General features: G+C 37.8%; 2 protein-coding genes across 13 annotated transcripts in view; one reads left to right on the top strand and one right to left on the bottom strand.

Moving 5' to 3' along the window:
- Positions 1-24,895, top strand: part of LOC5566555 (cation-independent mannose-6-phosphate receptor) — a 552,122-nt gene that overhangs the window by 40,716 nt on the left and 486,511 nt on the right. The window lies entirely within an intron of this gene.
- On the bottom strand, positions 152-24,577 carry LOC5569417 (protein toll). The gene is made up of 2 exons (XM_021857658.1): positions 23,390-24,577; positions 152-1,918 (listed from the first exon to the last, which is right to left on the bottom strand). The coding sequence occupies exons 1-2, from the start codon at positions 24,340-24,342 to the stop codon at positions 172-174; spliced, it is 2,700 nt and encodes an 899-aa protein (XP_021713350.1). The 5' UTR covers positions 24,343-24,577; the 3' UTR covers positions 152-171.

Raw genomic sequence — 24,895 nt, 5'->3', positions numbered from 1 at the left:
TTTAGAATTATTCTGATTCATTTTTTCAAGAATGGTTCTTTGGTGGTTCATGTTCTATGCTAAGTACATCGAATATAAATAGATCATGGAATTGCTCTGAAGTTCTCCCAAGAAAATTAAGGATTTGGATTCAACAAAAGTACACCCGACACTTTTCTGAAAGTATTTATTTTACAACGCAATATCAGCCAGATCGAGTTGCTCCCGCTTGCGGTTGCTCTCCCTCAGCGAACTGTTCCGCAGATGTTGTTCCGCCCGTTGAGCCTTCTGTTCCCGCTGCAGCTGTACGACATCGCGGTGCGGCATCGCGTACACCAGCTTCTGCCAAAACTTTTCGTCGTCCGCTCGCAAGTAGGTCGTCGTACTGAAGAACACCCTCAGCTGGGGATCCAACTGGTCCAGCCGTTGCACGTCGGTGGCCAAGATCACAATCAACCTGGTGCGATTCTCGCGCAGTGATTGCTCGAAAGCCAAACGGAACTCGTGCCGGGTCCACTCGGAGCGTAGGAAATTCTGCGTTACGTAGACTATGGTCCGCCGGGAGGTTGCGATGGCGTTCAAAATCTGCGTTTCGATCAACATTCCGGGAACGAAGTCCCGCAGGTGTATGCATAGCCGGAATTTCTGGGGAGGTGCTTCCAGCTTTGGCACTAACTCGTGGGCGATGAAGCTTTCGTCGCGATGCGAGTACGAGATGAAGGCATCGTATTGGAAATCGGTATCGGCGTCCACTTCAGAAGCGCAACCTAGACACAGCTGGTTGACGAAGAGCCACTTCTTGATCGACGAGTGGTGCCTGTAATATAGTGCAAACCCACTGGCAATAAGGGTCAGAATGATGAATGAAATGAGGACGAATGCGAGCATATCGTTTTCGCAGGACTCCTCGAATTCTGTCAGTTTTCGCCCGGAATCGCAGGTCAGGGCGGTGAAGTTCACGATCTTGGACTGGAGCCAATGCATTTGTTTTGCAAGTTTGCAATGGCACGGCCAGTGGTTGTTCAGTAGGTGTAGATTTTTGAGATTTGGTAGACCCATGATGAACTCGACCAGCTGTCGGTCGAGGTTGTAAAGAGCATTGTTGTTCAGTGAGATCATAGAAAGGTTCGAGTGTAGATTCGCTACACTCCAAGTCTCGAGGAGGTTGTTGTCCAACAGAAGCGTGTTGATTAATCCGAATCCCGGATTGCTGTGGGTGGTTGGCAGCAATCGAATCGAGTTGTTGCGAACGTCGAGAACGATTGACGAAGAGTTACGATAGATATCCGGAGGGATCGGAGGAACCTTCTCTAAATTTTTGTAAGAACAGTTCAGGACCAACTGGCGTTCTGGTCCTATTATCCGGCAGCTATTGCATTCGTGTGGACATAAGGATGGCTCTAAATCGCAGTAGAGCTGATCGATGCTTAGGTTTTCATATTGCTTCGATAAATGTGCCTTCAAACTACCTTTTCGCACGGTTTGGATGAAGTTGATCAGCTTACAATCCAGTGTCAAAGGATTTCCTTCGAGGGACAACAGAAGATCTTGCCGGTTAACCAGCGTTTCCTCATCAGCGTCAATGTGCACTATTCTGTTGTATGCTAAGTTTAAATGGTGTAGATTTCGCGGAATTGTGTTGATGTTCAATTTTCTAATTGAATTGTAGCTCAACTGTAGCACCGCAAGCGTTGCATGGTTGGCCCAAGATCCGATTTCCGTAAGATAATTTGATTCGAGTTCGATTTTTTCGAGAAAGGTTAAATGGTTGAATGGAGAAATGTCTAACGGATTTGCTGAGATTTTGGTAAACTGGTTCCTGTTTAGGCTGATGTTGCGCAATTTGTTGGACATCGAAAATATGTTGCGTGAAATGGCATTCAGATGATTGTCATTGATCTCCAAATGCTCGAGAACGTTTAGCCGGTGAAAGATGGGCCTGAAAAAGAAAGGAAAGGATGTTTTTACTAAAGGAATGAAAACTAATCCTTTTACACATTGTTCTTCTTATGATTGGAATTACTTCCAGACCAAGGCAGTGTGTTATTCTCAGCTTCGTCGTCGTCGTCTTCTTCTTCTTCTTCTTCTTCTTCTTCTTCTTCTTCTTCTTCTTCTTCTTCTTCTTCTTCTTCTTCTTCTTCTTCTTCTTCTTCTTCTTCTTCTTCTTCTTCTTCTTCGTCTTCTTCTTCTTCTTCTTCTTCTTCTTCTTAGCATTACGTCCTCACTGGGACAGAGCCTGCTTCTCAGCTTAGTGTTCAATGAGCACTTCCACAGTTATTAACCCCTCTACCGGCAGCTTAATTTTTTACAGCAATAAAATATTCAAATCTCAAGCTTTTTTGTTTAGATTCTTAAACTAGAAGAGTTTTTTTGAGAACTTGTGAAAAAAGGTGCCAATATTTTTGCAGAAACAAGCTTTGAATATTTTTATTGCGGAAAAAGATGAAGCTGCCGGTAGAGCTTTATTTGCTAAGTTTGCCATTTTCGCATTCGTATATCGTATGGTAGGTACGATGATACTCTATGCCCAGGGAAGTCAAGGAAATTTCTATTACGAAAAGATCCTGGACGGACCATATTTTTTTATTTGGTATTTTTGAAGCAAATTAACTGGGCAGCAACAGTGCATTTGAAAAGGCAAATAGGCAGCTATGAAAGTATGTTCACCAAGCTGTGTTTCAATAGAAACACCCAAAGTTTCAAAAACTCTAGTTTCGAAAGACGAAAAAAGTTGGTGTTTTCAACGCCTATGAATGATGATTGCAACTCCCCCACATGCCCCATCAAGTCGATTATTACGATAAACATAAAAGTTTGGATGCCTTTTGAGTTTGAATCCAGGTTTGAAATAAGTGTCAGTAATAATTGCTCTATGTATGTTATTAGCTGTAAGAAAATTAAACAGTTCGTCTTGTTTGCCATTCAAAGAACGAGCATTCCAATTAAAAAAAAAATTAACAATTTTATTAGTATTTTTTTCGCTACGAATAGTACTGAAAAGCACTGTTTTAGTAGCACTGAAAAATACCGTTTTTATTGTAGTACTGAAAAGTACTGTTTTCGTAGCGCTGAGAAGTAATGTTTTATTGCTTTAGGTAGTTTAAAGAAAAACTTCCACGAGCAAAGAAAGCTCTTAGTTAATAACCGAGTGTTTAGCTATCTATCACCTCTGGGAGATATAAGAGGATCCTTTATTCATCGTAACATTGTTGTATAACGTGTTAATCTATTCGTTTGCTCGGTCACAACAGGCTACACATTGGGTTACCAATGGCTTTAAGGGCGAGATCACATGTTATGCGAAAACTCTAGTGTCAAAACTGAAACCCATGTGGTGTTTTTGTCGACTAAGCGAACGTTAAACATGATCAAAAGTGTCAAGGTTCATTTATGGACCTAATTTTTAAATTAGGTCCATAAAGGCTATGTCATATTTAAAGGTTTAATTAAGATATAGCCGTTATTAGAGCGGGAAAAAATGCTAAACTAGTTGCAATAACATGCTCTTTCGTTATTGAATAAAAACCATTTAAATCGTTTTTTTTTTTTTCATTGTTATTGATTTGTCAGTCAGCCAGTATGATTTATCGCAAATATCTCTTGATATCAAATAAACCAACTACGAAAACCAAAACTACGATGTTTACATTTGTTTTGCATAATAACATGGATGTGAAAACATTGATTTAATCATATTGCTGATAGCTAACGTGAGCATTGATAAGGAACGTTTGATTGTGGAAGAACAACACTGAATAAAGAATATCTACAGTGACTCAATTACATTTTCGTACGGGGCACTGTTTCCATATCAAGTTGGTATAATCAGAGGCGTCCCGTGAGGAATTTGATTACCTGTGCACTGACTCGCACAAACCGTTTATTTTGAATTATGAATACGAATTTTTCAATTGATTTTTTAAAATGTAATTTCTTCTCAAAATGTAATTTCCAATACTGTATGCAATCTTGAAGTGTCTGGAAACTATTATATTTGTTGCTCATTGGACGCATTTTTGTTTGTTTTCTTCGTTTCAATCACTAGTAGTAAGTCTTAAGAATTTTGGATGATTCCAATATACAATGTTTAGGGACAAGAAAAATTTTCAAAATTTCGCTGATATCAAGGCAATGAAAGAAAAATTCTGCGTATTAATCGCGGCCCCATAGTTTGATAATATTTGACAAAAAAAATTTATTTACAGTAAAAATGACCTTTATATGCGTAAATTTCAAGCATGTTTTGTATTTTGCGAAGTTTAATATCATATTATCAATACAAAATATAAAGCAAGAAGAAAGACGTTTAACTTGAAACTAAACGATTAGCACATTTTTTTATATGAAACTCGGCTTACAAATAAATAAACCATTCTTATGAGCAAAAATCTGAACTTTTCTGAGATTATCATATAAACTTTCAGAATTCAACTATTTACGCGTTATTTTCCAAGTTTCGCGATGAAGGATAAATTCCGTGGATTTCGTGACTTTCGCGAAATTCCGAATCTCCATTATTCCTAACGTTTGTATTCTATATAATAATTCTTATTATTTACAGCTTGTCAATTGTATCACGATATCTTAGCTTTTCGACGATGTCCAGCGCTGGTACATCTCTTTGTATACTTTTGTTGATACATCAAAGCTTTTAAGTGAAATGATGACTGACTGTTGAACGCTGAAACCCACTTTACGCCCACCGCAATTTATCAGTTGTCGGTCTATTGAGCAAGAAAAACTATATTCACACATAGTTTATAAATCAATTCAAAGCCATATAAATTTTGTGTATTTAATAAGATAAAACATAATCAATTTGGCCAATATGTTTATAACATCTAGTTTTGGTTCCAATCAATATTGCGCCTACTATCGCGCGACACCTGGAAGCTCCATGCAACATATATACACACAAAGCATGTATGGCGTTAACGCTTTCTCTTCCAACAGCAGACGTCGTGACGCCAGTTGCGCGCGCTTTCTCAATTCTTGCAAACCAATGCGAGCGTCATGGGCAATTTCTCTCTCGGGTGCACAAATTGGAGTGAACCAGATTTTACCTATACAACGCCACTGTTGCTCTAGAAATGCCAATACAAATGCACATTCCTGCTGTGTCCATACACGCTATTTTCGTGCACAAGAAAGAGTGCACGGCTGAAATGAACATTCTCTGCAATACGATGGAGACGCATGGCAGTTTGTCTTGTTTGCTTAGCTGTTTTCGCTTGCTGGTTGAGCAAAACCATGGGGGGAGAATCAAACGGTTTGTTCACTGAGGGCGATGCACCAATTGAAGGTGAAGAAATCAAACAACATTTTCAAACAACTACACATTATGAATGTTAGAAGTATTGAGAATTATAATATATATATTTAATTAGTTAGTTTGAAATCTTTGACTGTGCAGTGCACCAAGTGCACCTTAGGACGAGACGCCACTGGGTATAATACTATTAAATGGTGCATGGACTTCGATATACTTTAGGGGTCGTCCATAAATGACGTAGCTTTTAGGGGGGAGGGGGTATTTACGAATTTGTGACGAAGTGTGACGAGGGGGAGGGAGGGGTCCTAGCAAGTGGACGTAGCATTTTGAATCAAGTCCGTAAAAAGGAAGGCGCTGAAAAAAAATGCATACAATTATTTTTTATCAAACTTCTATTTTTACTTATAAACTTTGGTTATAAAATTATGATTAATAAATTTATAAATAAACAAAATAGAAGTTAATTAAATTGATTAAAAATCAAGGCTCTGACTACTTGGAGTACTTTTTTTGCCATTTGTTAACATGACATAGAGTCAGCCGTTTTAGTATTATTCATATTTTCTGTTGGGGCTTTATTTCTTCAAGAAAATAAAACATGCTATTCTTGGCAAATATTACAAAGATATTTATTCCGTGAATTATGCCTTCATTGTTGCAGGAGATCTCCACCAAATCAACTCATCATTTTTTTTTGATATATCAATGCTCTTGCTGGAATCGCCAGAATATTGATGAGGATAATAGATTCGAATGTTATCAAAATTGCCCTATCATTAAATTTTTTTATGTAAGATTATTTCAGTATGGAAACGATAATGAAACTCAACTGAAATATAAATAGAGATTATTGTTTTTGTATAATAATCGCTAAATTTTTCAAAACATTCCAAATATTTCAAGTGTTATCTTTTATGTATCTGGCCACTGTTTGCTAAAATGATTTGAAATTGGATAATATTAACGATGATTAATATTAATTAATAATAAATATATTTTCTTGATCATCTTCATTAAAATCTATTTCCTAACAACGAATAATTAAAAAAACAATCCTCTAAAATAACGAAATATTTGTTCAATATATTTAAAATATATTGGATCCTAACTCGACAGTAACGAGCTTCACCAATCCAATCATAATTTTTTTTTTCACATTTTTTATAGTAAACTTGTTTTTCATAGTAAGAACAGCAAAAGTAATATAATTTAGCCTATATGAAACTGGAAACCAAAACCAAGGAAAATTTTTATCTAAAACTTTTCCAAATTACTTTTGAGCGCTACTGTATATCAATCTGTTAGATAAGATTATCCTTACATTTCAGTCAGTAATTAATATCAAACTTTGTATTGAACTTCTCAATTCCAATTTTTTGTTTCAACCCAGTCACTAAGGAAAACAAATAAAAAATATATAGGGAGGGGGTCCTTGATATGCTACGTATTTTCCAGGGGGGAGTACCAGCATTTGTGACGAAATGCTACGAGGGGGGAGGGGGGTATAAAAAATCAGTGAAAAGAATTCTACGTCATTTATGGACGGCCCCTTATCAATAACGAAGGTCATAGGTGTCATCTATTGTTTGGCAATGACAAACTGTATTCACTTGCTTAAATCTTTGGAATAATGGAAAGTATTGAGTTTGTGTTTATAATTGACCCAATTCCATATTCGTACACCTAATAAAACAGAAACATACAACATTCGAAACTCAAGTTTGATGGACTAGATGATTGCTTAAGTTCTTCGTTGTGTTGTTCTGATGTAGTAGAGTACATTTGGAAAATTTATAAGTGGACATATTTGAAACTTAAGTAAATTTAAGAAAAATACCACTTGTCCCATCAACAATAAATCGGTCCATGGACCAAAGCACGAGTTCACTCTTTGACGTTTCAGCGGTGCCGAGTTATTAATGTGACCATGGTAACGAGTGAATTCAGCACCGCTCAAACGTCAAAATAGTGAACCCGTTAATTCATCCATAGTCAACATTTAGTGGAGTTGTGAATAGAGTTTCAGGAACAATTTGAAAATTTCATTACCATTTTTTTAAACCATAATCTTGAAAAAGTTACACAAAATTGGGCTTTTTTGGACCAAAACATTTGTGTGCAAATGTTAGCATTAAGCAATTCGCATAAATTCGTAGGTGGTACAGTCATTGGCGTAGCTAGGATTTTTTGCTGGAGGGGGCCTAGGGGGGGCCTGGCAAATATTAGTTTTATAGGAGTTATGTCAGTCGAAATAACCAGATTTTCACAAATTTCGTAGTTTTAACAGATTTTTATTCATTTTATTTGTTATTTTGTCTCATTTCGCGGCACATCAATGATATTTGTAATTTTATATTTTCGCTATGGAAAAGATTCATTCTTTTTGTAATCCAGTGAAAAATTCTTCAAGAATTCTTGCAAAAAAAAACTCACAAGGAATGTCCAACATGGTAATCAACCATGTGGTTTGAAGAGATTCCTTTTAGAACTAGTACGGGAATTTGTTCATGAATTATTTTCGTACTTTTCAGTGATTTGTGACTTTTTGATCTCACCATAAAATTTCTCGGAAAATTCGAATTGTTTAATTCTAAAAGAATTCCACCAGAGAGTGCTTTAGAAATTCTTTTGATCATTTCTCCTGGAAGGCCCTGTACGTAATTATCAAATATAAATTGCAATTGTATTGAAATATCCTCCAGTTGTTTATAAATAATTTGTTTAGAATGTTCAGAAATTACTAAGGGGTTTCTCCAAAAATTGGTACTACAAATTCAAAGAGTCTCACCAAAAATGTCTTCAAGATCACCAAGCAAGGATTTATTTCACGAATTCTCCTGAGAGTTCACCAACAGCTGAAGCAAACAAATCGAAGCGAAAATCGAAGCAAAATAATTATTCAGACTTTCTGCAAAAAAAAAAATTCTTCCAGGTGTTGCTCTAGGGCTTCCTCGTAATATTCCACAAGAACATCATGAGCAATTAAAAAGAATTCAATTGGGAAAATGTTATTCATGATTTCTCAAAGAAGTTCTCCGCAGATCTGTCTGCATTTTTTCACATATATGTTTTTTTTTAGATTTCTCTAAAGACATCCACAGCAACATCCCACATGCCTTCAAAACTCTCACGAAAATATTTTTTTTATATTTTCAAAAATGCCTAATTAAAAGTGTTTAGGGAATTCTAACATTCCTTTGAAGTTACTAGCGGAATACGTTCAACTGTTCTTTCAAAAACTCTTCCACGAAAAAAATCAAAATTTTCCCGAGTAATTTCTTAAGGAATTTCTTAGAGAACCGTATTATGGTTTTCCTAGAATCCTCCCGAAAAATTTACCAAAAATATCTCAGTATTTTCCAGAGATTTTTTTTTCTTTAAACAGCTCTAACGATTCATTTGGGAATTTATTGAAAAAAATTTTCATCGATTTACTAAGATTTTGCAATTTATTCTTGAAATTCTCGAAGAATTTCTTCAGAATATTTATCAAGTATTTTTCAAACTCTAGAAATAGCTTCTTTTTTTTCGGAATGGTAATCTCAGGATTCTTCCATTAATAACATTTAAAAATTTGCCCAAACTCTACATTTTTTTATTCAAAAACTTCTCCAGTAGACCTGTTCATATTAAAAAAAATGTCTGGAAATTTACCGGTCAAGCAGTATTCGGAATTCAAATGCTAAGAACAATGTCTGGTCAAATTTTCAGCTCATTTGATACAGATTTCAGTATGCTTCAAGTTGAAAATGTGCTTTTGGGCTTATTTTAAGGTTTAAAAAATCATAACTAGCATGTGGAAAATCAAAACCACTTGCTTTTACCACTATTTGAAAGCTAATTCTAATCTGTTAAAGTTTGTCGAACACGCCAATAAGATTAAATTGAGTTTTAACATTGTTTGATCCAAATTTGTTCTCCATAGTACCCAGAAATTACATTTTTCTCAATATACATGGTATGTAATACACCCATTGCCATTATTTTTTCAGGCCCTAGTCAACGGGAATCAAACATAATACATTTATGAATTTCACAGCTTAAATGTTGCTTAAGGAAATAAATTACAATAAATGCCCAAAGATCGAACACCGCATTCTTTTTACTTCGGCTTTTTAATAGAACACGATTGGTGTTAAAACGGATGGAACTTATACTGAATGTATGTGTAATTAAAATCTTAGATAACATTTTATTTGAACTTCAAAGTTTCATGATACTACTTTGAACATACTGATGTAGAAAAAAATAATTTTCCCTACCTTTCCAAACAAACATTTTTATTGATTTTTTGTACTACTGTAGAAGTTTAACGCGAAAATATTGCCGGTATTTTTAGGAACATTACCGAAGATGTAGTGTAGTAAAGCTCATAATGTAATATTTTAATGAATTTAAAACTTGGGGGAAACTTATGCATTACTTAATTTTTTTTGTGTAATTCCTTATGGACTTCCAGAAATCAGGAACCATACGCATAAGAATTCTGTAATTTATTTAACCTCCTCTATTCTACCTTTTTTAAAATTCTTTAATTTTTTTAAGTATGGAAAGATTTTTGTACGAAGTTCCTCAAAGCGTCATGCGAAGGAAGGAAAAACAACAAAATGTTGAAGCAGGTAGAACAATAGATGAGCAACGGTGCAATAAAAGATAATTTATAATCTTTTCTCTATGTAATTTACAGGATAGTTAAAACCTCTAATAATATAAAAAATAAAGCAATTTTCAAGAAGTTCTATCAGAATCTTCTTTAAAAATTATTCTTGAAATAAATCCCTTCTTGCAGTGATGCATTTTGAACTGAACGCGAGCCAAAAATGAACTGAACGCGTTCTAATTTTGCACGAGAACCTAGTAAGCGTTGAACTCTTGTGCAAGATTCTGAACCTGCTCATGAACGGCCGGTTCACTTCAATGAAGTTAAAACCTCGAAACAACTACATCAGACTATATTGAATTTATATCGTTCAAAATAAATGGAACTTTAAATGTTTCTTAACATCCTTGCAATTTTTTCGCATTTAATTATGTCACATAGCTGCTATGAAAACAGTTTTCATATCGCGTTCAATTTCCAGCTCGCACGGGTTCAGATTTTTGAAATGCTCAATGTGCAAGCCTACTTGATTTTTCGTTGAAAAGTTTGAACTGGAACGCAAACTGAACGCGTTCAAATGCAACACTGCTTCCTTGACTTCTGGTTTTCTAGAATTCTGCCAGAAAGCCTCTAGAAATTCTGCCCTCGTATCGCACAAAAATTCAAACCATGAATATGGATTCTAACAATTCTAACACCGACCAATCGGTGTTTAGATAGACTGCAGCAAGTATTTCTGAATGATTTCTGGAAAACATTGAAGTACGTTTGGAATAACCAAATATTTGCCTTGTTTGCTGTAATGTTGAAGCTTATGAATTTCGTAACACATCTGTATCAAAATTTATACAGTCCTTGGTTTATCTTTAGAAGGCTAAAATATCATCCAATCCGGTCTGTCTGAACACCGATTAATTGGTGAAATTATTTCTAGAGAAGTGTTTTAAAGAAGATCAATAAAAATTTTATCTTAATAAATCTTTTTTTTTTTCATGGGGTTTTTCAACAAATTTCCTCTGAAGATTCGAAGGCAAGAGAAATTTCAAAAACAATTTTCCTTCCATTTCTGGAAGAATTCGGGGATTTGAAGCAAAATTTCTAGAAAAAACATAGTAAATATTTTGACGCTATTTGTGATGTATTTTGGACACATTTTTTAAGGACTTTTGATGTTTTGAAAGAATTTGTAATAAAATTATTGGGAAAAATATTTAAAGAAATTCACAGAAGAATTTCTAGTAGAACTTTCAGCAAAATGTCTCAGTATTAGATTTGACAGAATGAATGATTTTTCGGAGGAATTGCGAGGGAATACTGAACTGTTGAAAGATTTTTTAGGTAAATCCGGGAACATTCTCCGGGAACATTTTCCGGAATCAATTTACCAATAAAAAGTAGACATGAAAGGAATGAAGCTTAGAATAAGTCCTACAATATTACTTAACTACTTTCCAAGAAATTTGCAAAAGTTCTAAATCTACCCTTTCATATTCCTTGAGGAATTTGACTATACTAAAATTCTATAAAGAATATTGAAAAGTTTTCTGAAAAATGTTGTTGAAATCTGTAGAAAATTAGTAATTTAAAGTAAATTTATTCCTGTGAAAATACTTAAAAAATTGAATCAAAATCAATCAAAGATTTTTTTCATGGAATTGTTTTACATATTTTAAAACCAGGTTGCCATTCATCTGAAGAAAACTTGGCCATGCCGCAACTCCTTGAAAATTCAGCCTTATTTTTCAACAAGAATTCTCGCTATGTATTGTTTGAGAAATTCCGCTAGTAATTTTGATAAACTTGATGCTTGTATATCAGTATTTTTTGCACTGAGATTTTGAAAAATTACGCTTATCGCATACAACAAGAAGCTAGTTATAACAGTAACCAATTGATCGACAGCCGGACGGTTAAGCTTTCACCGAAGTCAGAACCGTCACGCTGATGCTGTGTGAGACAAGCATGGTGTTCTCTAAAATAACGTAACTACTGAAGAGATTTTTGTCAATAGCAAGAGTCAAGATATTGTTGTTTGATGAGGGGGACTTTAACCTGACGGTCATTCGTCCCTTACAAGAGCCAAGTACATTGATTGAGAAGATTTTGCTTCGTGTTAATTTTTATTTTTACTATCATCAAAAATTCTGGGGGGGGCCTGGATGATTCTGGAGGGGGCCAGGCCCCCCTGGCCCCCCTGTTCCTACGCCAATGGGTACAGTCCTAGACCACTGTATGAAAGATGCCTCCTTCCCGTCCGTTATTCAAGCCAGAGATTTGGGACTAATCCCTGGCTCTTGAACAAGATTGACGCATCCTCCAATAGTCGAGAGCTGTCCTGGCCACGTCCGGGTGCCGAATGCAAGGGAAAGGGAAGGAGTGGTTGAATGAAAGCCTACTTAAGAAACATGCAGAGAACCCTACGATCTCTCATATGTGTTACGGATACTGTGGAGTGTGCTGGAATGTACTAACTACGGCTGTCACTCACTTTATGCTAGAATTGCAGCGCTTGTGGCTCGCCGACCAAGAGTTGGCTGCAGAGGATTAGTTCTGCTGAGCCTGGTCTTCTGTAACATTGTTTAAGTTGGCTATGAGAAGCAGTTTACCTAGGCTACTTCTGCTACATGTAGTGTACAGACCACTTGAGCAATTCAATAAGAATTGCTCATCTACAGGGCATGGTTTTAGTGGGTCATCGGTTCGCATCCCCACATTCCCTGAGTTACCTTCTCAAACGTCTGTTTCTGTGTAGATTTCCCTCTTGTAAAGAAAAAAAAAGCGCTCGTGCCGCTTGTTTAAGCCACTTGTTTTCGGACTTAATCCAACACCATGCCAATATTTTCACGATAACGTACTGGTAGTATACCCATGGTTTGACGATTCGATCTACGAGGGATCCCAGCGACTTCATCCTGCTCGGCATCGTTCAACGTTGATTCATCAGCAGTGCCTTTGGTGTCATAATCGCAATTTTCATCGTCCGAATGATTTTCATCCCTGTCCGACTGATCCAATGGATCTGAATTGACCGCCGGCGAGACTTCAACTGTGGTTGGTTTGATTCCTAACACGAAATCCACGACATTCTCGGCTGATAATCACTTGTCGCGTGGACCAGTCCAGGAAGCGAAGCTTGTTGGTCCGGTGAGTACCCCACAAATGCTAGTTTTGTCGATGTGGGGATTAACTTCTTCCTCCTCTGCTTGGAGACATGGACGTGCGCCGCAATGTAGAAAACCTTCTGGTGCGTGACATCCGGCTTTCTTGCATGCCAGCGCTCGAACGGAGAAATTGGAATCGACTACTTCGATGGCAACATGTTCTGCAAATAAACGACAGTTCTTACCGCCTCAGCCCAGTAGCACTCTGGAAGATTGGCGGTGAATTGCGCTCGAATAGCTACCTTCACGTTTGTAGAAAGCCCTCAGCGCACTTCTAGTGTATTCGCCTCCTTGGTCGCTTCTGACTATTTTCGGCGGTCGGCCGAACTGGGTCTTCATCATGGCTGTTGGCGCGTTAAACGTGGGCAACTCCGGTCGGGTCGGGTGGACTGTATATTTCGGGATGAAAGGAACAACACCACTGATTCTACTAGTCACTGCACTTTATTATCACACTACTTTACTACTACAGTCGACTCTCCACACCTCGATGTTCTACATCTCGATATCTCTCCCTATGTCGATGATTTCATAAGTCCCTTCAGTCTGCATACATTTTCACTCTCCATATCTCGATATCCTCCTTATCTCGATATCTCCATATCTCGATGTGTTTCTGATGATTTTTCGTTCTCAATTTTCTCTCCGTATGTCGATATGACCAATATCGAAGGTTACTAGACCAAAGTTTTGGGATTCAAAACAAGTTAGGACCGCAAAATGACGTCTGTTTGTGTATTACTTTCTTGGCAACGGAGTGTTTTTCAATCTAGTATTCATCAAAAATTTGTTCTTTGTCTCGATCTCTCCCTATCTCGATGGTCCCTTCGATATCGAGATGTGGAGAGGCGACTGTATACTGTTCACTATTCACTTTACTTTTCACTGTTCACTCGATGTAAATCACGCGGCGGTAAAAACAATACTGACCCCTAGTACGGAGCGGTGCGGTATTTATATCAGTTCATTTGTGTTCTAGAGGTTTCGACGGTACTCATTCTCGAAGGTGCTCATTCTCGAAGCTTCTGGAACAGCACTCACTGACGGAACTCACTGGAACTCTCATTGGGGATATTTCACTCATAGGGAACTCACGGCACTTGAGTTCCTGTTGGTAACTCACATGCTACTCACGCTCACTGTTGATACTCGTGCACTCAGTGGCGTAGTCAGGGTGGGTCGAGAAGGGGCCTCATTCGGACACACTTTGAGTCGGACATGTTTAGTGTTTACGGCTCGTTCTGTACGGAACAATGGCCATGTACTCCATTATCTTCTTTGAAACTTTTTCCGTCGTTCTTAGCAGGTATAGGACACAGAATCTGCTGTAGTCGTCAATGATGGTCATAAAATAACGGCATCCAGACACCGACACGTTCTCAACAGGGCCGCAAACTTCGGTGTGCAGGAGATCGAGCACGGCAGTGGATTTTCTCTCCACCGATTTAGGAAATGGTTTCCGACTCATTTTAGCCTTCTGACAGCAGTCACACTCCACAATCGTACACCTTCAATCCATTCACTAGGTCCTTCTGTACCATTTTTTTAGGGTCACGATGCCCAAAGCACCGATGCCACACGTGTTAGCAGTCCACGTTGTGGTGATCTTTCGCAGTCATTAAAACTTTTTTCGAGGTTCTTACCTTGTAGAGTCCACCAGTCTTAATCGCGGTCGCCGCCAACTGGCCACCGACGAGAATCCGGCACCCTACTTCGTCGAACGTCACTGTGGCGTCTTTATCTACAAGCTTCGATACAGAGAGCAAGTTAATTTTCAAACTTGGTACGAAAAGCACGTTGCCAAGAGTAACCGAGGTTGTTTTACCGTTGTCATAGTAACATAATAACCGAACGGAACCGGCCACTTCTACTTTCGCAATTCCATCCGCCATGACGCGCCACGCTGACAGATTTCAGAGCGCTTTCTTCGAGATCTTCGAAACATCCGCCGCACATGTACCGAGATGCTACCGAGTCCACAATCCACTCACCAGAATTCGCTTGGATACCGGACATCAGGGCAAATATCACCGCGTCTTTACTGCGTGCATTTTCTGCTTTCGGTGAACGACCTTTTTCTGAATCCATCTCCTTGGCGTACAACTTACACTATTTTTGTTTGTGGCCAGCTTTCTTGCAGAAATGGCACACCAGCGGCTTCTTTTTCTTAAGGAAACTTGCCTTCATCGCTGAATCCGCCGATCCACGGTCTCGTTTGCCACTTCATCCAGCTTCAGGTCATCGTAGAAACGGCTTTCCAGGGCCGTCGCCAGCGTGTCGAGAGAATCAGGGAGGCTCCTGAGCAATGCAATCACATAGGTCCAGTCCAGTACACGACAGCTTCCCAAGCAGCTGCTCCAGCTCGAATAGATGGTTCTGCATGTCGTCCCCGTCCCCGTTTCTGAAGATTTTCTCAAGCTTCCTTGGCCGTCTTCGTATCACGAATCAGGTCGTGTTGCTGATCCTCCACTAGCAGTGCAATCGTCGCTCGCGCTTTGCGGGCACCACCCTTCCATTCCTCCGTCATCGGTTGGCGCAGCTTGATCCTCGATATACTTTCACGTGTCTTCTCGAGTCAGCTACATTTCAGCCTTGAACTTCCACACAGCATAGTTCAGCTTCACGATCGAAATTTTGCTTCCTACTTCCACAAACTTCTACTTCGGCAACGAAAAGTGAATAAATTCAAATTCACTCAAGTGGATTGCTTTGAATGGGGCCCACAACCTATTGGGTATTCGGAGGACTGGAGAAGTTTGACTGTACTGATTAACAGTTGACTAAGGACTTATTTATTTACGTTCTACTGTCCTAAGTTCTACTGAAATTCAATGGTTGCCTCGACTCGTAATCTCTAATAGAATTCTTGGATGATATCAAGGTTAAAAACTTCGGAAAACTTATAGAGAAATTTAAGCTTAAAACCTTCAACTGATTACTGGCAACAACTTTGACAGTGTTCTGATTTATAGTTGCACTTCACAAAGAATTTAAAAAGTTTATCATGACACCATTTCAAATAAATATGAATGCTGAAGATTATGTTTAAACAAAAAAAATACCGTTTTGACTCATATTCCGAACACTTAACCTTCCTTGTGCATTGGGGTCATTTTTGGCCAATCGGTACGGTAAATAAGCTGTAACTTTGTAGAGAAAAGAGATATAAATCTGAATTTTTCTGACTTTTCCTAACTTTTGAAAACGAACATTTTTGTGCTAAAAGAAGCTTTCAGTGACCTCTAGGAGCGGCGCTACAAAAAAAGTGACACATTATGCATTAAGGGTCAAAAATGACCCATGGCTTTAAAACGCTCTCAAAAATCCATTTCTTAACCGATTTTTGTTCTTTTAGCTTTATATGAAAGATATGGAACTCAAGAATAGAACCCTGGAAATTGTTTTTCAGTATGGCCATTCTGGGCACAAGGGCACAAGGGAACCTGGAACCTGTTTCAGAAAGAACTGGCGTATATCATATTCAGCAGTTCATACACATGTATACAACGACGGTTCGAATTTCATGGTTTTTCATTCCGATTTACAAGAGTACCGAGAGGACCAACATTTAGATTTGGCCGGTATTTCGGAGTATTTCGGAACCGGTTCCGCTAGGGAGTGATGTGGACATTTTCAGACCATCATATAGTACCATCATGCGACGGCTCAAAATACATGATTTTTCATCCTGATGTAAATGGACACCATGCCATATACCTGACGTTACGCACCTAGTGGAACAGAGCCTGCTTCTCAGCATTTATTAACGGAGAGGTTTGCCATCTTACTATTTTTGCCTATGTATATCGCTTGGCAAGCACGATGATATTGTATACCTGGGAAGTCGAAAAAATTTCCAACCCGGAAAGATCCTCGTCCGGTGGGAATCGAACCCATGCCCCTTAGTTTGGTCTAGCTGAGAAGCTGCGTGTTTACCGCTGAGCTTCCCAAACATAAAAATATTATATTAGAATATCATTTCCGTTACGGCCAAATTACAAAAAAAAATGATCATACAGTCAACTCAGCATAACTGGATTTTGAACGGACCAGAGAACAAGGAAGGTATACAGTAAAAGCTAGAGTAACCTGACCAGTGAATTACAACAGAGTTGAAACAGATTTTGCTGTTCCGTTAGCGCGTTTTTTTTTTTTTCTAAAAAAGTATGTTATAATTTTTAATGATTAGTAGTTAAAATAAAAAAAAATAAAACACAATTTACTCTAAACTAAACTAAACTGAAACAAAATATGTTATAATTCAAACAAAGGTGTAAATGTTTCGAATCAAACCCATATATAACTCATTTTGTTATTTTCCATTACTGAATTATAGCAAAATTTGTTATAAGCAATTGCTCTCACAAATTTTATGAAAAATGTGTTATAATTATGTTCTAACTAGTAACAAATTTGAAGCAGCTTTTGTTAATATGGTTTTGTTTCAATTATGTTTAAATTTCTTCCATGAATTCAAAGTACTTCTAGCAAAATTGAAACAAAATTTGATATTTGTTTTAAATCTTGATATAATCGTGCTACAATATTGTTGTATTCCACTGGTCGGTAGTAGATAAAATAACAAAAAATCAATACAATTTCCTCTATACTAAACAAAATTGAAATGAAATATAATATAGTTTAAACAAAAATGTAACTTATTATGTTTCAAATCAAACAAAAATATAACTCAGTTTGTCATTATTCATACATTAATTATAACAAAATTTGTTATGTTTTTTACATGAATAAAAGTGCACATGTATAAGTAACTTCCCTCAGATTTTTTATCACGATTTGTTTTATAATTATGTTATAAATTTAAACAAAGTTGAATTAGACTTTGTTATTATAACTGATTTTGTTTTAATTATGCAAGGACATTGTTACAACTCAACGTGCATGAACAAAATGAAATAAAATTTGATATTTGTAACAAATCTTGATATAATTGTGATACAATTTTGTTGTAATCCACTGATTGCATTCTGTGCACGTGCTGCAGCCTTATGTGCAGGAGCCATAAGATCCAAGATAATCTCTACTGTAATCCTTACAGCGATTTTTCCATGGGTTCCACAAGCGGTTACCTTGAGATTTCTCCAAGAAACACATTTTGTTCGCTACCAGACCGTTTCCGATAAAACTCCAGAAATACCAGCAATTCCATCAGGAATATTGCCAGGAGTTCCTCCAGGGATTTTTCCAAGGATTATTCCAGGAATTTCTGCAGGGATATTTGTACAGGGATTTCGCCAAGACTTACTGCGGGAATGTCTCCAGTGATTTCTCCATAGATTCCTCCAGTAAAATTTTAACTAGAATTTTTCCAGGAATTTATCGAACGATTCCTCAGGGAACTTTTTCAGATATTACTTCTGGGCCACTCGAGCTTCTCAGACACCCGTCTAGAATCACATAACAAGATTATGACATATTGTAACAAAAGCTATTAAATTAACAGAAGTTCATATAACTTTGTCAAGATGGCTCTGTTCTTAACTTGTCACATTTTTTTGTATCAGATTAATTACATGACATTTGTTATATTTCTTACATTGCATGTGTAAGTTGGTTGTAAATAACATCTAAAGTTATGAACAATAACAAATTTGCAATAATGTTGTTTTGTTATGACAGGTCGGTAACACGTTTTGTAATCATATTGCTATAATTTTAATAGGATTTAATATATTCTATATTTATTTGGCGTTAAATTTGTTATTCCAACTACTAACGGTATATGTTTTATAACAACTGATCTTATAATAAAATCATAAAAGAGCAAAACTGTTATAATCTTGTTTCTTCTATCTGGTCGGGGACTCTTCTTAGCATTCCTCCACGAATATTTCTACAAGGATTTATGCAGTGATGTCTTTAAGGCTTCTTCCAAGTTACAATACAACGATTTCTTGAAGCATTACTCCAGATATTTCTCCATTTGTTTCTCCAGAATATTCTCGGGTAGTCTTCTCGAGATTCTTCTACGAATTATTCCTGAGACTTCCTCCGGGATCGCTCCAGAAATTCATCCAGGAAATCGCTACATGAATTCTTCTAAGGATTTTTTCAGGTGATCTTTCAGGAATTCCCCTTCAAATTTCTTTAGAGACTCGTTTTGGGCCTCCAAAAAAGATGTTTGAAAGAAAATAGATGAGGTCCTGAAAAGATTCCAAGAGCAATCCTTGGAGAAACCTTAAAAAAACACCTTCACGTAAATGCTTCCAGTGGACTAGCATGCAACGCCCAATTTCACAATCGAAACACGTTCCTGACGAAAAGTTTTCCTAATTGAAGCGGGAATCGAACCCACACTCCTTGGTCGATGCGGATAAATGCGTTGTAATTCTAGAAAAAATAGAGTAATCCCTTGAAGAATCCCCGGAAGTAATTCTTGCAAGAGCCAACCGAGGGATTCTTAGAAGAATTCTCTAGATGAATTCATGAAAAAATCCCTGGAACATAAAAAATGCTTTTTGGCTCCGCTCTTTATTTTTTTACCGGCTTTTTTATAATAAAGACTGCGTAGACGAAAAGCATTCCTTTGTGATACTCCTGATGAAAAAGCTGAAGAAATCCCTGCAGGAATCGCTGTAGAGGTTTTACTAAAGAAATCCATTATTCCATGAAAAGATTTAACAAAAAAAATCAATGTAATGCATTTACTAGAGGAATATTTGTAGAGATTTTCGTAAAATAATCCCTGAAGTAGTTTTTAGCATAATGTATGACTTAATTCCTGCAGGAATTCATAGGAGAATCACTGAAGGAATTTCAAGAAGAACTCTTAGAGGAATCCCTGTTGGTGGTTCAGAACGAGTCTCAGTCAGTCTGGAGAAATTAATAAAATAATTCATGACGCGATTTTCCTTGTGGTAACTCTGGGAGAATTCCTCCAAGAAATTTTTGAGGAATTTGTAAGTTGAGAAACACCTGTAAAAATTCCTAGTAGAATCTCTGGAGTAATTTCGGGAGGAATCCAAGAAGAAATTTTAGGAATGATTCCTGGAAGCATCTTGAGAGGAGTACTTGGAGATATCTTTGTATGTTTCCGTGGAGGAATCATCAGAGAAAATTCTGAAGAAATCACTAGATATATATCTTGAGTAACTATTGAAACAAAATGTCCTAGTGTAACTCTTAGAGAAATTCCTGGGGGAAACCTTGAAGATATGAACATTAACATACTCTAACAATCCCTTCATAAAAAAAAGTGTTGCCTTGAAGATTCTCTGCAAGAATCCTTGATTTTCTAGAGGAATCTCTGAAAGAATAGCAGAAAAAATCGCTTAAAAATTATCTGGAGAAATTCCGCAGCTTTCCTGAAAGAATTCCTGGAACAGATCTTGGAGAATTTCTGGAAGAAACTTCTGGAAGAATCCCAGTAAAAATTTACTTTACTAATCACAAGAGACATTCTTGCAAAAACTCCTTGCGAAATATCTAAAGGAATCCCTGTAAATGTCTTGGCTGTCTTGGTAGTGTTATTCGAACAACACGCCAAGCCGTTCCCATAGGGGACGTTAGCCAAAAAGAAGGACGTTTCAAGTAATACTGTTCTATATGGTGTGGCCTCTTCAACATCTAATCCAATTTCTCTCGCCGTTCCCTTACGGTACCTATCCATCTAGTATTCATTGCTTTCTTCTCCATGCTCCCTCTTACTTCAAGTAAAATAGACCGATATACCGGTAACCAAATTAAATGCCTGTAAATATTGTTTGCAGGAATCCTAGGACGAATTGCGTATCGAATCCCTGGAGAAACTCCAGGAGGAATTGCTAAGATATTCAGCCTATCAAGAGCCCTATCAAAAACTGGTCTAAAATGTATCATGGAAAACAATATTTCTTCCTGGAGCAATCTCTGGCAAAAGCCCTAGTGAAGAAATTGCTGTAAGAATTACGGTAGAGATTATTCGTGAAGGAATTTTCGAAATAATTCCTGGAGAATTCTCTTGAAGAACCTCTGGAGATATTTAGAGAGTGATTCTTGAAGGAATATCTGAAGTTTTTCCTAAAAGGATGTCTGGTGTCCTATTTGAGCAGGTCTCAAAATTGCGATTGATGTCAAAAGTTATAATAGTTATAAGATAGAATTATGTCGAATGATTTCGATTCCTTATATTACATTTTTTTTACTAATTTGGTAACAACGAAACGAAAATTCAAGTATGATAACTTTATGTTTAAGAGACCCATATAGCCTCAGCGATAAATGCGCAGCTTTTCAGTAAGATAAAACTAATAGGCATGGGTTCGATTCCCACCGGTCGAGGATCCTCCCGGGTTGGAAATTTTTTCGACTTCCCAGGTATACAATATCATCATGCCTTGGCATATATACATAGGCAAAAATACTCAGATGGCAAACCTCTCCGTTTATAAATGCTGAGAAGCAGGCTCTGTTCCACTAGGTGCGTAACGCCAGGTATATGGCATGGTGTCCATTTACATCTGGATGAAAAATCATGTATTTTGAGCCGTCGCATGATGGTACTACATGATGGTCTGAAAATGTCCACATCACACCCTAGCGGAACCGGTTCCGGAATACTTCGAAATACCGGCCAAATCTAAATTTTGGTCCTCTTGGTGCTCTTGTTAATCGGAATGAAAAACCATAAAATTTGAACCGTCGTTATATACATGTGTATGAACTGCTGAATATGATATACGCCAGTTCCTTCTGAAACATGTTCCAGGTTCCCTTGTGCCCTTGTGCCCAGAATGGCCATACTGACGAACAATTTCCAGGGTTCCATTCTTGAGTTCCATATCTTTCATATAAAGCTAAAAGAACCAAAATCGGTTCAAAAATGGATTTTTGAGAGCGTTTTAAAGTCATGGGTCATTTTTGACCCTTAATGCATAATGTGTAACTTTTTCTTAATGCACAAGGAAGGTTAAGGTGAAGATGAATGGAAGCCAAATTCAAATTTTCAAGAGCACGGATCTGGAGAACCAAACATCCGTTTGAGCTGAAAACCTAACCGATTGGTCACCACCAGCTAGTGACCAATCGATTAAGTTTTCAGCTTTAAGGGGACACGGGAGACCGTGTTATTTTCCCTATCTTTTGTCTCGCTCTAACAATTATCATCAAAACTTTGCCGAAGCAAATCTCGAGTTTTAGTGAACCGATGAAGCTGAAAATTTGATCGATTGTGCACCACATATATAGAATATAGTGATAAATTTTTCATATCCATATATGGAGTGGTACTTGAGATCTGCTTCTTCAAATGGATAGGATGATTATAATGACGTCCCGTGCGGCCTTAACGGATGTTTGGTTCTCCAGATCCGTGCTCTTGGAAATTTGAACTCTGGCTTCGATTCATCTTCACCTTAAGGCCAACAAGAACTTCATATACATCCGATGGGCGTATATTAGTTGACATTTGTTGATATTTCAGTTTCTTCGCAAATTCTAACTGTTAGCTGTTGGTTGTGCCGATAAACATATTTTTTTAAACTAGTTTAGAATGGTTTTAACTTAAAAGTATGGAACAATATGATTCAAATGCCGAACAATGTTCATTTTGTCTTATATTCCGAACACCTTGATTAAAATTTCGAACAGCACGGATAAATCGAATTCAAATGATTAATTTCGCAAATAAATTTATCTGAGTTAGTTTGACTGACCTCGAACTAGAGCACCATCACAACTCCCGAAATATAAAATATAATAGAAGACGTCAAAATTAACTGATATTCCTGGTTATGTGATGACATATTTCAACGAAACATTTCAACCAAATGGTTATACGAAAACCGAGTGTTCGTAATTTGAGACAAAGGTACCGTTTTGTAGAACACCAGGTGATTTTGATTTTTTTCTTCCGTCGGGGGCAACGTCCCCTCTGGTTCCATCCATGGATGTAGCTCTACGAGCTCTACGATGTATAACTGTTATACTACAACATGAAGTAGGAAGAGGTTACCATTGTGAAAATGTTTAAAAAAAGGTATGGTCATTAAGTTACTAAACACAACTTAAAATAGTGCATTCCAATAAATTTCGAACGCGTTCCCATCTCAAACAATGTTCAAACTCGCCATAGATCCGTTTATTTCCCATTCAATCACGATCGCACACCCGCGCCCGTCATATCCAATGCTATGAGCCATGCTCATAGCTTCGATGAGTGCACGCACACGCGACTCAAATAAAGAAAAACGATCTGGTTTGCTCCAGCTCGGCGCAGTTACATCTCGATCGCATCTTGAGAGCCTTCAGCAGTGCATAAATTTGGAGAAGTCATTGTATGGCGAAGACAAAAATGAATCCGGCACTGAACCGACCAACACCGGTTCATCACTGATTTACCTTTGATTAGAATTCAATTTGTCTATGTTAGGTACCTACCCTTGTAACACCGTCAACTGGTTTCCGCTCAAATCCAGCGTCCGAAGTTGCTTTTGATTAGAGAACAGATCGTCCTGGATGTGCTCCAGTTGGCCATTGACGATCTTCAGTTCGGTGAGCATTGTGAGGGTCCTAAATATGCCCTCCGGCAATCGAGGTCCATCGAACTGTAGATGAAGACGCTTGAGCTCTGGGTTCGATATGAAGGCATCCTCTGCAATCGTTTCGATGGGGTTCTGTTTCAGATCCAAGATCTTCAGGTTACTGAGCAGGGAGAAGTGCTCTGAAGTTATTGTGGATATGTTGTTCTGGTCCAGGTAAAGTTTTTCCAATGAAGGAATGGGTATGAGCTCTGGAAGGTTGTTCAGGTTTTTGCTACCGGAGATGTACAGAGATCTGAGGTGTGATTTTTCCGATAAAAAGTTGTTTGGTAAGGAGTTGATATCACTATAGCATAACACGAACTCTTCCAACTGTTCACTATCCGGTAGCAAATTGCCATCGTTTAGCAACGTAATATGTTCGACGTTTATTTTCACCTTTGTCAAGTTCAATCCACTTAACGGTAATGGATTTTCGAAACGCGTTAAACTGTCGAAGTGCACCGCGCGCACATCACGTATTCCGATCGCGTCCAGAGTGTCCTTAAGCGGAACATTCACCACACAAGACTTCACTTCCAGCTTACTTATCTCACTGAAGTCCACACTCAATGAATCCGTATGGTTGAACTGTAATTCTTTCCCCTCACATGCGATGTAGAGTAATGCGCTATCATTATATTCGTAATACATCTCAAAATCAGGGCACAGCATTTTGCTATCAACACCGGGACAACTGCAAGGACCCGGTGTAGGAAGCGCCCGAAGCTGCTGGCACAGGTCGACGGCGTCTACCAATCCCAAAACGATACCGATCGTGATTAACAAGGTCAATATTACACGCTGCGACATTACTCACACACCTGCCTGGATGAATTTCACTGCTACCTATAGTAACTGATTAACGGGCACGTGTAACAGGCCGGTGCAACACAAACAACGCGAATACGCAAAGGTCGTCGTAGTCGGTACGCGATCAACTGCGATGATTGAACGATCATCTCCATCTGCTCTGCCGATCGGCACTGGACTGAGAACAACTGCACGCCTAGCTTGTCCCAATCGGAACAGCACGACGCTTACTTACTAAGTATACATGAGAACAGACTGTGACGACAGCCGTTGGTATTGGATTTGAATGCGACGCGCCGTTAATAAACCTACAGTAATGGGCAATACATTTGCAACTTGTTTGATTTTCGATACAAAATTATCAACGTTGGTAGGCTGAATCTCAGTTATGGGTATTTTTTTATTATCGTACAAATTGGGCCGAAGGGTCTCAGATTTTCATGAAACTTTTTCCACAGGCAGGGCTCATGGATGGAGAAAAATTCAGGGCAGCCTATTTTTCCGGAAAACTCAGGTGGAAATTTTTTGTTTTCCCTTGACACTACTTACTTTG

This window comes from Aedes aegypti, chromosome 1 (genome assembly GCF_002204515.2).
Source record: "Aedes aegypti strain LVP_AGWG chromosome 1, AaegL5.0 Primary Assembly, whole genome shotgun sequence".
NCBI classification, from domain to species: Eukaryota; Metazoa; Arthropoda; class Insecta; order Diptera; family Culicidae; genus Aedes; species Aedes aegypti.
Note: the sequence above shows the minus strand (reverse complement) of the source record. Positions and strands in the feature narration are given on the sequence as shown.

What these genes read in the sequence shown, in the direction of transcription:
- LOC5569417 (XM_021857658.1), bottom strand. Translation starts at nt 24,342, where the DNA reads ATGTCGCAGCGTGTAATATTGACCTTGTTAATCACGATCGGTATCGTT. An exon ending in CAGTTGACGGTGTTACAAGG is followed by an intron (nt 1,919 to 23,389) that starts GTAGGTACCTAA and finishes TTTCTTTTTCAG; the next exon opens with GCCCATCTTTCACCGGCTAA.